This window comes from Malaya genurostris, chromosome 3, assembly GCF_030247185.1.
Source record: "Malaya genurostris strain Urasoe2022 chromosome 3, Malgen_1.1, whole genome shotgun sequence".
NCBI classification, from domain to species: domain Eukaryota; kingdom Metazoa; phylum Arthropoda; class Insecta; order Diptera; family Culicidae; genus Malaya; species Malaya genurostris.
In genome coordinates, this window is record NC_080572.1 from 16,836,934 (window position 1) to 16,849,547 (window position 12,614).

General features: G+C 36.8%; 1 protein-coding gene across 5 annotated transcripts in view; it reads left to right on the forward strand.

Moving 5' to 3' along the window:
- LOC131435315 (MOB kinase activator-like 2) overlaps positions 1 to 12,614 on the forward strand; it is a 220,864-nt gene that overhangs the window by 175,257 nt on the left and 32,993 nt on the right. The window contains exon 2 of one of the 5 annotated variants that reach the window (XM_058603036.1): positions 5,695 to 6,424. The exons of the other annotated variants lie outside the window; for them this stretch is intronic. Coding sequence (XP_058459019.1) covers positions 6,258 to 6,424 — 167 coding nt within the window. The 5' untranslated portion in view covers positions 5,695 to 6,257. The remainder of the gene's footprint in view (positions 1 to 5,694; positions 6,425 to 12,614) is intronic. 5 annotated transcript variants of the gene reach the window in all.

Sequence of the window (12,614 nt, forward strand, 5' to 3'; positions counted from 1 at the left end):
TACAATCAGGCTAGTAGAGTACCAGCACATATGATGGTTTTTCCTTGGTGAATCCATGACTGTATTGGATGTTCATACCAGATCTACTAGAATATGGTCGATTTTTTTTTATTATGAAACTATATTCGATTAGCTCAAATTCTCATGGAAATAAAAATGTATTAATTTTAAGTATTGATTTCTTTCGTTTACTAAAAGCAAAAGACTTGGTATTACATTAATTTTGTGGAATTTGACCATTTTTGTTTAAGGATCAAGAGTAAACCAAGAAAACTTGTGTTGGTAATTTGTGTATTACGTACATTTTATTTGGTACGTATGTCATAGATCTATGTATTCATATATGCAGTGCAACCAGTTTATCAAAGTGCCTTGCACGATTGAGTTTTAAACAACCTTTTTTTACAATAATTTATTCTTAAATGAATGTTAAGCCTGACTTTTTGGAAAGAATATCAGTTTTGATCAATCTTCCACCAACGTTTGATGGAAAGTTCCTATTTTGCGGGTTTACTTATAGAAGGTATGTAAACCTTTATATCACAATAATTTCTGCAAGAGGAATGTCCAAATAGGAATGTGTTTGTTGCTAATCAAATGTGTTAGTGGAAGTGAGCTGAAACTGAAATAATTTTTCTCGAACAGTTTTAAGGAAAACGGAAGAGTTTTAGACTAAGATTTTCGCTTTTCTTGAATTGCAATTTGAGAAGAACGAACTGATTGGTTTATTTATGAACCATTTAGAAGATTTATTGAATGAAATCCGAAAAAGAAGCGCCGAAATTTGTTTTTACGCACATATTGTTGACGCTTGCAAAGAGTCTTGATCCTTAACCGACTTAGATTTATAGATATTTTTTGTAATTGGGAAATACTGTACTCGCAAACCAAAAGAAACCGGGAAAAAAACGGAAAATTGAAATCGACAATTCTCTTGCCACCCTGCTTACAGAAAAAAGCTCTGTTGGGTTATTTGGCAATGAAGCCGTGATGTTGCTAACAGAGTTTAGAGAGCAAAATGCATAATATGGTAAGAAATGTCTTTACAGTTATAGTAAGTAAAAGCTTACTCTGTCATAATTACATTGAATGATATCTGGTGAGTTTTTGTTGATCATCTTTTAAGATGATGGCAAGAATAACGTTTGGGGTTAGACAAATGTTTCTTACACAGTGAATTTATTGGTTTGTGCGGCGCATGGTCAGAAGGTTAAAACCTCTATAGATGAAGCAAACAAAATTCTCAAATACTCTTTTGTTTCGCTCTCCTGTGCACTGAAAAAAATTGTTTTTAGCTTCAACTTTGGAAAAGAATCTATTTTATTCGATTCTGAAAAACAATTTTCTCTTCACCTCCAGGCTGAATAATAGCAAATTGGTACGTACTATTCGTTGTAATTCGTGATATTATAAATGGTGTTGTTAATGGTTGCTTTACAGTACTTTTATTGGAACTTCAAAGTTACAGCATAGATTTTTCCAGTTCCGTTGAAATTTCGAACCCTTCATTTCATTCATTCATTTTTCCCGCACACAGAGCATTTCATTTTTATAAACTTATAAACTTCGGTTGGAGAAAATAGACCAGACTCATAGAAAATTTTATCGAATAAATTTGTTTTACCTGTCGCAAAACATGATTATGTTCGCAGCCGTTTTGTTGACCCAAAATCGTACATCTGAAATATTGTCTTTTGCAAATAACGAATAAATTTGTTACCCAGTTTTTAATTCAGAAACAATACTCTCTTGAATAAATTTTCCATATTGAAATATTATCTCCAAAATGGAATTTCCAGGAAAGTTAGTTGACTTTATTATTGCTGAGCATCAAAGCATTTGCTTCGATTTATCTACCAGAAATTTTTTCTGGTATGTTTCCGTTGATTGAGCTCAAGTGAAAAAAAATTACGTTTTCGTTCATGTGCTGTCCGACCTCGCTGCAGCTCGTTCATACCTAACTAAGCCAAAGGAACCTAGCTTACGGTGAACCGGCCTAACGAGGCGAGAGCTCGACGGCGTGTTATTTTGATTAGACGTTTCTATCACTGGCTTCGATTTTTTCCAAAAAATGTTCGTCTGAAAATTGTATGTCCAAAGCAAAGCTAATACCAAAGTTTGGCTTTTGTGGAATTTGACCTTCTGTTTCAACAGACTGTGCCGATTCATAGCGTACGGAATCATTGCGTGGCTGGTATAACCTGCGCCCTATGCATTGAACCGCTAACCCAGGCTAAATGTATGCTAACGATTGGATATTTGCTAAATGAAACTCAAACTAGCACTATTATTTCAATGAAAGGATTTGGTTCATACATACTATGTTTACTACATAAATACATTTTAAAGTTGTTCGTGGGGACATACAATTTTCAGACGAGAAACATTGACAAATTTTCCTTCGTGAAGAACAAAATCAGTAGCCGAATCGTCGGAAAGTAAAACGACCATTCTTATTCAAGAGACCGCTAGACTCGAATGCAATACTACATCGCATATACGCTCGTTTCATCATATTTCTGCTATTATGCGGTTCTCTCAGCTGAATAATTCTTCCTTTTAATTACATTTTCGGAGAAAAAACTCTTATGGCGAGATGATACATTCGACGACACAGCTATCGATGGAATAACCCAGTTTTCGGCGAAATATGTTTCGGCTAAATGGGTCTCGGGATACGGAGAAATGATCCGCTCCCGTCATATGCCATCCAACAATAGTTGCCCAAGATTGTGTTTTAATAATTTACTAAAACTCGACTATAGTGAATAATGAATTGACCACAAAAGTAAGATTTGAAACAGAGACTCCTGCAGTCATCAATCATCAAATATGTTCAAATATGACTAACCTCAAGGTCGACATGGTTGAAAGTGATCCAAAAAGGAAGTTTGCTCTTCCTCTGAATGTTGAATGACAAAACAAAACAAGGAATCTCGTATTGAAATGAAAAACGATAACATCCCCATCATCGATAAATATTGATTAGCTGATTTTAGTTCCCCCTTTGGCAATGGTTGTATGCCGATGCTCGCCTGTATCTGACAGCAAAGCGATGTAATCTGTTGGTTCTGGTACCCAAGACGGGAAATATTATTGCAGTCGAATTTCTATTCCGGTTTTTAGCCAAGAGAGGTCTGATCCATCGTCTATCTGTAAGGAATACGGAATACTGTTTTTGAATTGTGGAAAATTGGGAAAGTTTACTCGTTTGATGCCGTTGGGTGTTTTTTGTTGTTGTTGGGAAATGGTGGCGCTCAGGGACGGTCTGATATTACCCCGAACCAGATGCGATGTAAGTGGAAGAATCATTGAAGTAGCTCTCGGTCAAACGCTGGATATTATCACGTTGGATGTAGCTTTGATTTACGTGTTCTGTATACGATGGAAAAATTTCTTCCCATGTCTGGGATGAACGAAGTAGAAAGAGTTAATTTTTAACGAAAACAGCGAAAATCGCGTTAGATTTTATTCTAACGATACGGTGGATTGGTTTATAAATTCGTTTGGAATGATGCCCTTGAGAAAGTTCTCCAAACCTTCTTTGTCTTATTTGGATCATTCTACAGGCATCTAAAACTTTGAAAACACTTTTCCCTCTCCCACGTGTTCTCGACTGGAAACCTAATTTTGCCTGCAGACATACGATTTCAGCGAAAGCTTTTTGTTACGCTCACACGAGTTATCAAATATGTATCACTTGGTGCTGGTAATACGTGTTCGAATCCATACCATATTGGCCGTCGTCTTTCTAGTTGCTGCACCGTACAATAGGTGGCAAACAGTACCGGGTTGTGGAAAACAGTTTTGCCACGGGCAACACCGATTACGGTAGCTTTCTGTGGGCACACTCTGCACCTTCAGCACGGATACCTTCACTGCCAACGGCAACGTCGTGCATATGTCCCTCCATTATACGTATGTAAACAGCGAATGACGGCAAGCAGTTATTCGTGACTCATCACTCGCACGCGTTCATAATAGCACGCTATCAAAGTGTTGTGAAATTGTCGATATTGAGTGAAAAATTGCTAACTTCTTGTCGTACAGTCGGCGGTGTAAATGCCCATTCGGAAAGACAAAAGTCCTAATTAGGAGTTGGCCAAATATTGATGCAACGAGTATTTATCTCTAGCTGATTTCTGTCCACGTCACCTGCGTTCGATGAGCTACCAATATTGAACATATGGCACGTTATCAGCCCTCACTGAATGTCACATGTCATATGGTGTAATATCTAGTTTGTTTGGCATTTTGATAGCAATTCTCATAGAAGAAAAAGTTGTACGGATTTGCAGAAGTAGTCTCAGTATAGAACCTGGAAGAATTATAGATTTGTAGGATACTCGATCTTGGACTACCATCCTTAATTTTAATATATCTAATCACAGCTATGATTTTATTTATCTATTGAAAAACGGTATATTTTCGGTTGCGAAACCATTATAAACACGTTCACTCATATCAAGGAATTGATAATTGGAGACAACAAGTAAGTGTGGCAAGTTTGATCAGTATCTAACGAGAAAAACAGATTGAAAAAATGACATGCAAATAAAACTACGAAATGAAAACCGCGATTGCAAAAGTCAATTTCCGCTTGCGCTCAGTTGACGGAAAAGTACCGCTTGTTTATTTTCTAAGCGATATTTTTTTTAAAATAATGCTTTATTTGTTTTGTCTTTCTCAAATTGAAAGGATATGCAATCACTGTGAAAATCGAAGTAGGCCGAGGAAGGTCGAGTGTCATATACTATTCAACTGAGTTCGTCGAGTTGAGCAATGTCTGTGTGTATTGGTCAAAAACTCGGATTTCGCAGAGATAGCGCCGTTTTTCACAAACTTATGTTAGAATGATAGGTCTTGTGATCCCATGCGGAATTCTTAAATTTCATCCGGATCCGACTTCTAGTCTCGGAAGTACAGGTTGAAGAGGGTTAAAAAGTTTATATCGTCACTAAAAGCGGCGAAACAAAAGACGTACAAATTTTCTAAGCTAGTTTTAAAACTATTCCAATCGGTAGTCATTGTCAGACTAGACGGCCAAATAAACCGATTTCGGCTATACAGGCTCCCGATTTCGGATTTTTGAAGCACCGGAAATTGTAGTCATGTTCTCAAAAAAAAAAATGAATCGCACTCACTTTCTTCAGAGATGACAGGTCCCATACATAACTCCTGAAGTCGCATCCGGCAACTTACAGCTCCGGTATTACACGACGATATATGTTCGAACTTCCAAACCGTCGTTCAAAATACAATGCCAAAATCGTATAAAATCTTTTAAATTTGATTGAAACATAAAATTGTAGATCATGTTATTTGAAGGCCATATGAACCGACTTGTCTTGTTCGTGTTCCGAAAGAAACTGCAATAGTGGAAGTTACTTCGTTTCTCAGAGATGGGTGCAACAATCATCTTATAGCAAAGGTATTTTATTCACCAATTGCGCTTCATAATTTTCCATACTACGACGACGCGCGATTCTTATCAGCACACTGCCAGCTACGAGAGAACATTAATATCAAGTCATTCAAAATCAACAGCCTTGCGGCTTTGCGAAAATCTTGTCCGATTTAGTACCGTTCCATCTGTCGACCAGAGGAGGCTACAAATCAGCTTTCTGCTTTGTTATGCTATATGGAGCGTTTAGATGTTTAATTCACATTCGCTTTACATTCGTTTCAATATAGGTAAATTGCAAAAAGTGAACTGACTATCATTGTGGAATAACAAAGAAAATACGAAGAAAATCGGCGCCGAGTGATTTGCAGGGACTTCAAGTATGTCCTTTCCGAGCAAACGCCATCATCGTCCGTGTTCAGTGTCAAGTTCAAAGTTTCTACACTCAACGTTCAAGTCCAAGAAGAGAAAGTGTGTCGAATTCAGTTCCCGGAACAATCTAACTGTTCAGGAAGGAAACAAGTAAACCTCTACGCACAAGATTGTAGTGTTATCTGTGATATTTACTTAGTGACTTTGAAATAGTGTCAGATCTCCGGATCGAACGTGCTCTACCTGCTATTATTAATTGAAAACACTCACCTTCTCTAGAGCTAAATCTGTCGGAAGTGAGCGTGAAGTGGAGTGTTTCGTTACCAAAGTCGGGAGTCTGATTCCAGTTATCATATTGATAACGCGGCTCTAGTAAGCTAGTCAGTCAGGTGTTTTTCCGAAGCCTGTGGTGGTAGACCGTATTTTGGAAGTACGCCACAGTTTTGCAAGAAGAAGCAAGTACAGTGAGTGGTAGTTTTTAATGAGAAGTGTCAGTGAAAACTCGACCAGGCTGGGTTTCATCGAGTGCATTTTGATCCTGCGGAAGCCCATGTTGCAGGTTGGCATCGTCCCGGCCAAACTGAGTGACGCCATCGGTTCGCTGGTCCGGTATGCGCAGGAATCCTTCAATGTGTTCTTCTGCCCGACGTAAGTTCCTTCCTTTCTAGTTTCGGGGTCGATTTTCGATTGATTAGCAATGAAACATTGAATACTTTTATGCTGATCAAGATAATATAAGGAAGTCTGAAATTCGAACCATTTTCAACTTCCGTTTGAGTATGTGAACTAAGATGTGCATTATTTCAAAATTATTCATAGTTGAAAAAGTTAGAGTATAAAACTAATTTACGAATATTGCCTAAAATCTAAAAAATAAATTCATAACCATTAAATCGTTTATTGACCTTCTAGTCGCATTGAGGAGTTGCTATTCTATACCAACCACGCGAATATTGCGATGAAATCATTTTGAACTTGAATACATGCAGGGCAATAGTCATTGTATCGCATCGTTTATGCGAAATCGCTCCTCCGTTGTGCCACGCGTCGTAGTTGACGAGTTGTTTACGATGCTTTATCCATGCTAAGCAAAAGTTGTTATACTAACATAATTAATACAGTGTTTCCACAGACGCACGGACGTGTGTAGTTGATTTTAATAAAAAATGATGCGTTTGATAGTTAATTCGATTCGCTCAATTGAAACTATTTGTTTTGTTTTGCTAGAAACAATTCTTTCGAAAAAAATGGAAATGGAAATGAAAAACAGGTTTACCAGCAATTCCGCACAAAAGTATTGGTCAAAAACGCTGTTGTCGTAAATTTTTTCTTCTTGCTCAAAACAATAGCTATTCCAAATTATGAGGAATTTTGGAAATTCTGTGATGTGGTCTTTCGATAAAACGCTACGCTTGTCTGAGGCTAATTCAATTACAGACACGCCATACGCGCAGAGTTCATGCGTCATCAGTGTCGAGCGGGATTTGCGATGACGAGTAACATCGTATAGCCGGCAGCATCAACTACAGGTCGCGATGTGCGATGATAATGCAAGTACCCGTTGTTTTCGGCTTTGTCGATTGTCGTTATGGTTCCTCACCGAGCGGCATATCACTTATGTTATTTGCAATATAAACAAGAATGACGAAAATTGCTCCCCGATGTGTGGCCCTTAAATTTAAATCATTAAAGATTTAAAGGTTTCTTTGACTCTTTGTTTGTCTGGTACATGGTTGTTATTACAGAAATTTGTTGAACGAAAAAGTTCACTGTTTGAAATTTGATTATTTAACAAAATGTGCACAATTTCCTTTTATAAAACGGATTTTGAAATCCGCTAGTGTTTTTTTCGATACGGAATCATTTGTTCAAAACGTTAGTCTTCAACGAGCATAACAGACGAATAATATTGATGCACAGAAGGATTCTCTCAGAACGCGTGACCAACTTCTGATTACAGTTAATTAATCCGAATTACGATAAGCGCATCGATATGAACGTAAATAAGTATTGCTCGGCAGTGTTGTTGTTTTTTGAAATTAAATATAACTGTACAGTTGTATGGGAGATAATGTTGCACCACAAACAGGGTGTGAAATTTTGTTTAGGAAGATTTTTGTTATAATCTCTAGTATACTAGGAATGGTGAAAAGTATTCTTCTTGATTGTTTTTGTTTATTGTTTTGAACATTTGGTATTTTTTGCCTTTCTCATACAGAAAGATTATGTAATCACTGTGAAAACCGACTTTTTAACCGAGGCCAGGAAGGCCGTATCACATATATCATTCGATTCAGCACGACGAACTGAGCAAGTGTCTGTGTAAGTATCTGTCTGTGTGTGTGTATATATGTAATAAAAATATGCACTCACTTTTCTCGGAGACGGTTGAACCGTTTTTCATAAACTTAGATTCAAATGATAGGTCTTCTGGTCCCATAGACTGCTGTTAAATTTCAAATTTCCGGTTTCGGAGATACAGGGTGTTATGCATTAAAAAAATAAAACTATGCACTCACTTTTTTCAGAGATGGCTGAACCCATTTTTACAAACTTAGATTCAAATGAAAGGTCTTATGGTCCCAAAGCCTGCTATTGAATATCATTTGGTTCCGACTTTCGGTTCCGGAGTTACATGGTAATATGTGAAAATTTTCTCGGAAATGGCATAACCGATTTTCACAAACTAAAATTCGAATGAAAGATATTATAGTTCTTTAAAAATTGCTGGAACATTTCATCTCGATCCGATTTCCGGATTCCTGGAGTATTTTTTCACAAACGATGGCAAAACAGATACACATTCCCTGAAACAGACTGATAAGTACTTCTAATTTGCAGAACTTGTTATTTTGTGAGCATATATACTTAATTTGGTTCTACTGATCTTCCATTTTCTGTTCTGGAAGCACCGAAAGTAGTGAAGAAATACTCCAAAAGTAGAACTCACTTCGATTTCTCAGCGATGCTTAAACCGATTTTCACAAATCTTGAATTAAATTAAGCTCATATTGTCTTAAGAGCTACCGTGAAATTTCCGATTTCCGACCGTTATATATAATTGTGATTCAAAACCGGTACGCAATGGTACGTGCTGGCGGAAGAAGAAAACACAAGCTCAATTTTGTACAATTTTGAAAGAGTGGAGAAAGCTATTTTATAATTAGTGCCACCGAAAGAATAAAAGAATGCTAATGAATTAAAATTTCGTGCTAAGCGATGTATGTGAAATTTTCACATCCGGTAGAGAAGAAATACTGGATCGGTGGTCTACTGTTGTCAATGAAAACAGCAAATAATATTAACATACATACTGTTTTGAAAATTATTTACAATGATAATAACTATACCAATAATAATAATCCTACTACATGTGTGATACTTCTGATTCACGCTGTTTTGATTGAATTACAAATAAAAAAGTAACAGAAACGCAGGTTCGCTTGATTCGTTAGATTTCGTTTAATTGGTTTAATAGATATAGAGCATGAGTGGTAAGTCAACCAAATGGAATCGCCAAATCGAACAACTTTTGTTGGATTTGGCTCGTCTTGGAACACCCACACAGTCGATTGCTGTTTTGTTTCCGGCTCATACGTATATATTAGAGATGGTCGGGTATAGAAATTCTTATACCCGAACCCGACCCGTACCCGAGTGATCAGCAAAAAAAATTACCCGTACCCGACCCGTACCCGATTAAAAATTTAAAACATTACCCGTACCCGACCCGTACCCGGTCAATAATAAAAAAAAATTACCCGTACCCGACCCGTACCCGATAAAAAATAAAAAATTTTACCCGTACCCGACCCGTACCCGATTAAAAATTACCTGTACCCGTACCCGACCCGAATGAGTAGTAAAAAGTTTACCAAAATTCAGGATGGAAAAAATAAAATGTTTTAGATAGCGAGCTAGATAGAGCGTATCAGGCTCTAGTTTGTAAGTAAAATACATTAAAATGCTTGTGTACATTTGTACATATAAATACACTGTGAAGCATGAATAGATTTCCAATGTCTTTGGAACTTTATACTCATTTACAAATGTCAACAAAACGGGAGTAATATCTACTCAAATTTTTCGAGAAGCTTATTGATCCAAAATGTCGTAATACCCGTTGTATTCAATTTTGGGTAAGTATGGTTTTTACGGAACAGTGCGACTTTTGATCTAATTCTTTAGAACCACAAGTAAGCGTGCTCATTATCTTGACACACAAATAAAAATTCACATTAAAATCACTTGAAAAATCACGAACATCCCCTAAAATTAATAGAGTATCATCGGTTCGTTTACGTGAATTGACCAAACATCAAATAATTCACGTGTATTCCCGGTGTGAAAAATTCAATTTTGAAAATGGTGAACTGTGAGGTGTAAGTAGTTTGAACATTTGTGAGACATTTTTTATGGTTACATTTTTACCTTTTTTTATAAGTATAAAAAATAGGTATAGAATTCGCTCAAACTTTCGAAAAATTTTCCGAGGCCCGGAGGGCCGAGTGACATATACCAATCGATTCAGCTCAACGAACTGAGCAAATGTCTGTGTGTGTGTGTGTGTGTGTGTGTGTGTGTGTGTGTGTGTGTGTATGTGTGTGTGTCCGTATGTGTGTTGTCAACTAAGAGGTCGAGATCTCAGAGATGGCTGGACCGATTTTGATCAAACTAGTCGCAAATGAAAGGTCTCCCCGTCACCCAGAACGCTATTGAATGGTTTTGAGATCGGATGTTTACTTTTTGAGTTATATGAAGTTTTATGTCAAAATTTTCAGTTTTTTGACAATATCTGTCACAATTGACCTTGAAACCAGAATGTGTTTTCAGACTTAGATTCCGCACGGTGATAGCTATCCAACAAGCCATAGATTGTTAAAATCCGTCCATTTTTAACGGAGATATCGATATTTTTGGGTAGGACATATTCCAGTAGTAGGAGTTTCACGCACTTAGTGATAAAGCGATTTTTCTGAGCAAAGTGAAACACGATTCTTTATACTGTTACATACAATTATTTCTAAGTAACAAAAAGACTGTGTATAGCATCTTTTTTCATGGTAATTTGCCTCGAACCGATTTTAGCACGGTTCGTTTTTGGCAACAATAACAATAATAAACGTTCGAATATGATATATATAAACCAGATGATGGCAGCATTTCCGAGTTGAGAACAATGCCATGATTAAATTTATTTAAACTACTTACAGCAATAAATGCTGGAAGAACATAACACCCATATACCATTCGAATCAGTTCGTCGAGATCAGCAAATATGTGTGTGACAAATAATTTCGCTCAATATTCTCGGAGGTGACTCGACCGTTTTCTACAAATTCTGATTCATCTGAGAAGCCGTATACTCCCAAACAAGCATCCTGAATTTCATTTGGATCCATTTAAAATAATATAACTAATTTTTCTCGTAGATGGCTGAATCGATCTAAGATTCAAATTGAATCTAAGAACCATCTAAGATTCAAATTGAAGGCCTTAAGATCCTATAAAACATCTCGCTTTTTACTCAGATCTGACTTCCGGTTTAGAAGATTCAGGGTGATTAGTATAGAAATGTCTATTCCACGTAAATTAATCAGGTTATCGGGTTTGCAGATTTGGATAATTCATAACCAAATGAACTTATTTCAGTTTTAGTGTTTTTCAATTTTTGATTCAGAAGGTACTACGATTTCTCAAAGATGTCTGCACTGATTTTCAAACATTTTGATTCAAATGTAAACTGTACAGCTCCTTAGGTGAATTTAACTGACTTCGGCTACATCGATTTTCGAATTCTGGTTCCAGTCCGAATCGTTTCTCAAAGCTCACTCGTTTTCTCAAGAAATGCCAACTCGAATTTCAAAAACGAAAATTCAAATTAAAGGACTTACGGTCCCATACAAAATTGGTCAATTTTATCCGATTCTGACTTCCGATTCTAGAATTACAGAGTGATCAAATTTCAAAATTCGAACCGATGTAGAAGGTGACAATTCCAAAAAACTTGAAAGTTGGACTCAAAACTATTGCAATTTATTCGTTTTTGGCCATACGAATTGGTTTGGGTTATGCTGGTTCCTGAATACCGGCTCTGGAAGTACCCTAAATAACTGTAAACTCTGAAGTGAAACTTACGTCGACATTTCATGGAATGTTCAATCAACTGTCACAATTTTAGACTAAATATTACAGGGTAATGAGTGATTAAAATCTCAATTTGCCGCTTGAAATGACGGTCAATAAAATAATGCCCTGAGAACTAAAACACCAAAGAATATTAATGCAAAAAACACATGCGGATTGATAAAAAAAGGTATCATCTCACTGCTAGGTGGATTAAGCTCGTTTTTTTACTACAAAGCAAAATGAATTATGATTTTGATTTAAATTAATCTATCAAATATGCCCGTTTTGTAAGCCTCACAAACCCACACCAACGATGTTAACGGGAGCTGGTGGTTTTTACAGCCATTGAACTTCTGTTCCACCTCTCTTGGAACCCTCAACGAGTGAACACGGTGAAAATTTGAGCATATCGCGTGAAAAGATTTTCACCCGTACTTTTGCGACTGTCACGTATCGAGATTTTCAGTGAAAAGAAACGTAAACTAACTCGACGTCAACATTTCAAAAGGGCCTAAAGAGTGTAATCGTCACATTATCTCCAAACCATTATTTTCTTTTCATAGATAGTCTGAGTGCAATTGAAGCTATTCGCTCAAACGCTGCTTGCCAAAATGAACCTTTTTTCTTGGGCAAAATAAAACAGTCCCTGAACGTCATATTGAATAATAATTATCAAATCACAATAGTTTGGGTTCCGGCTCATTGCTCC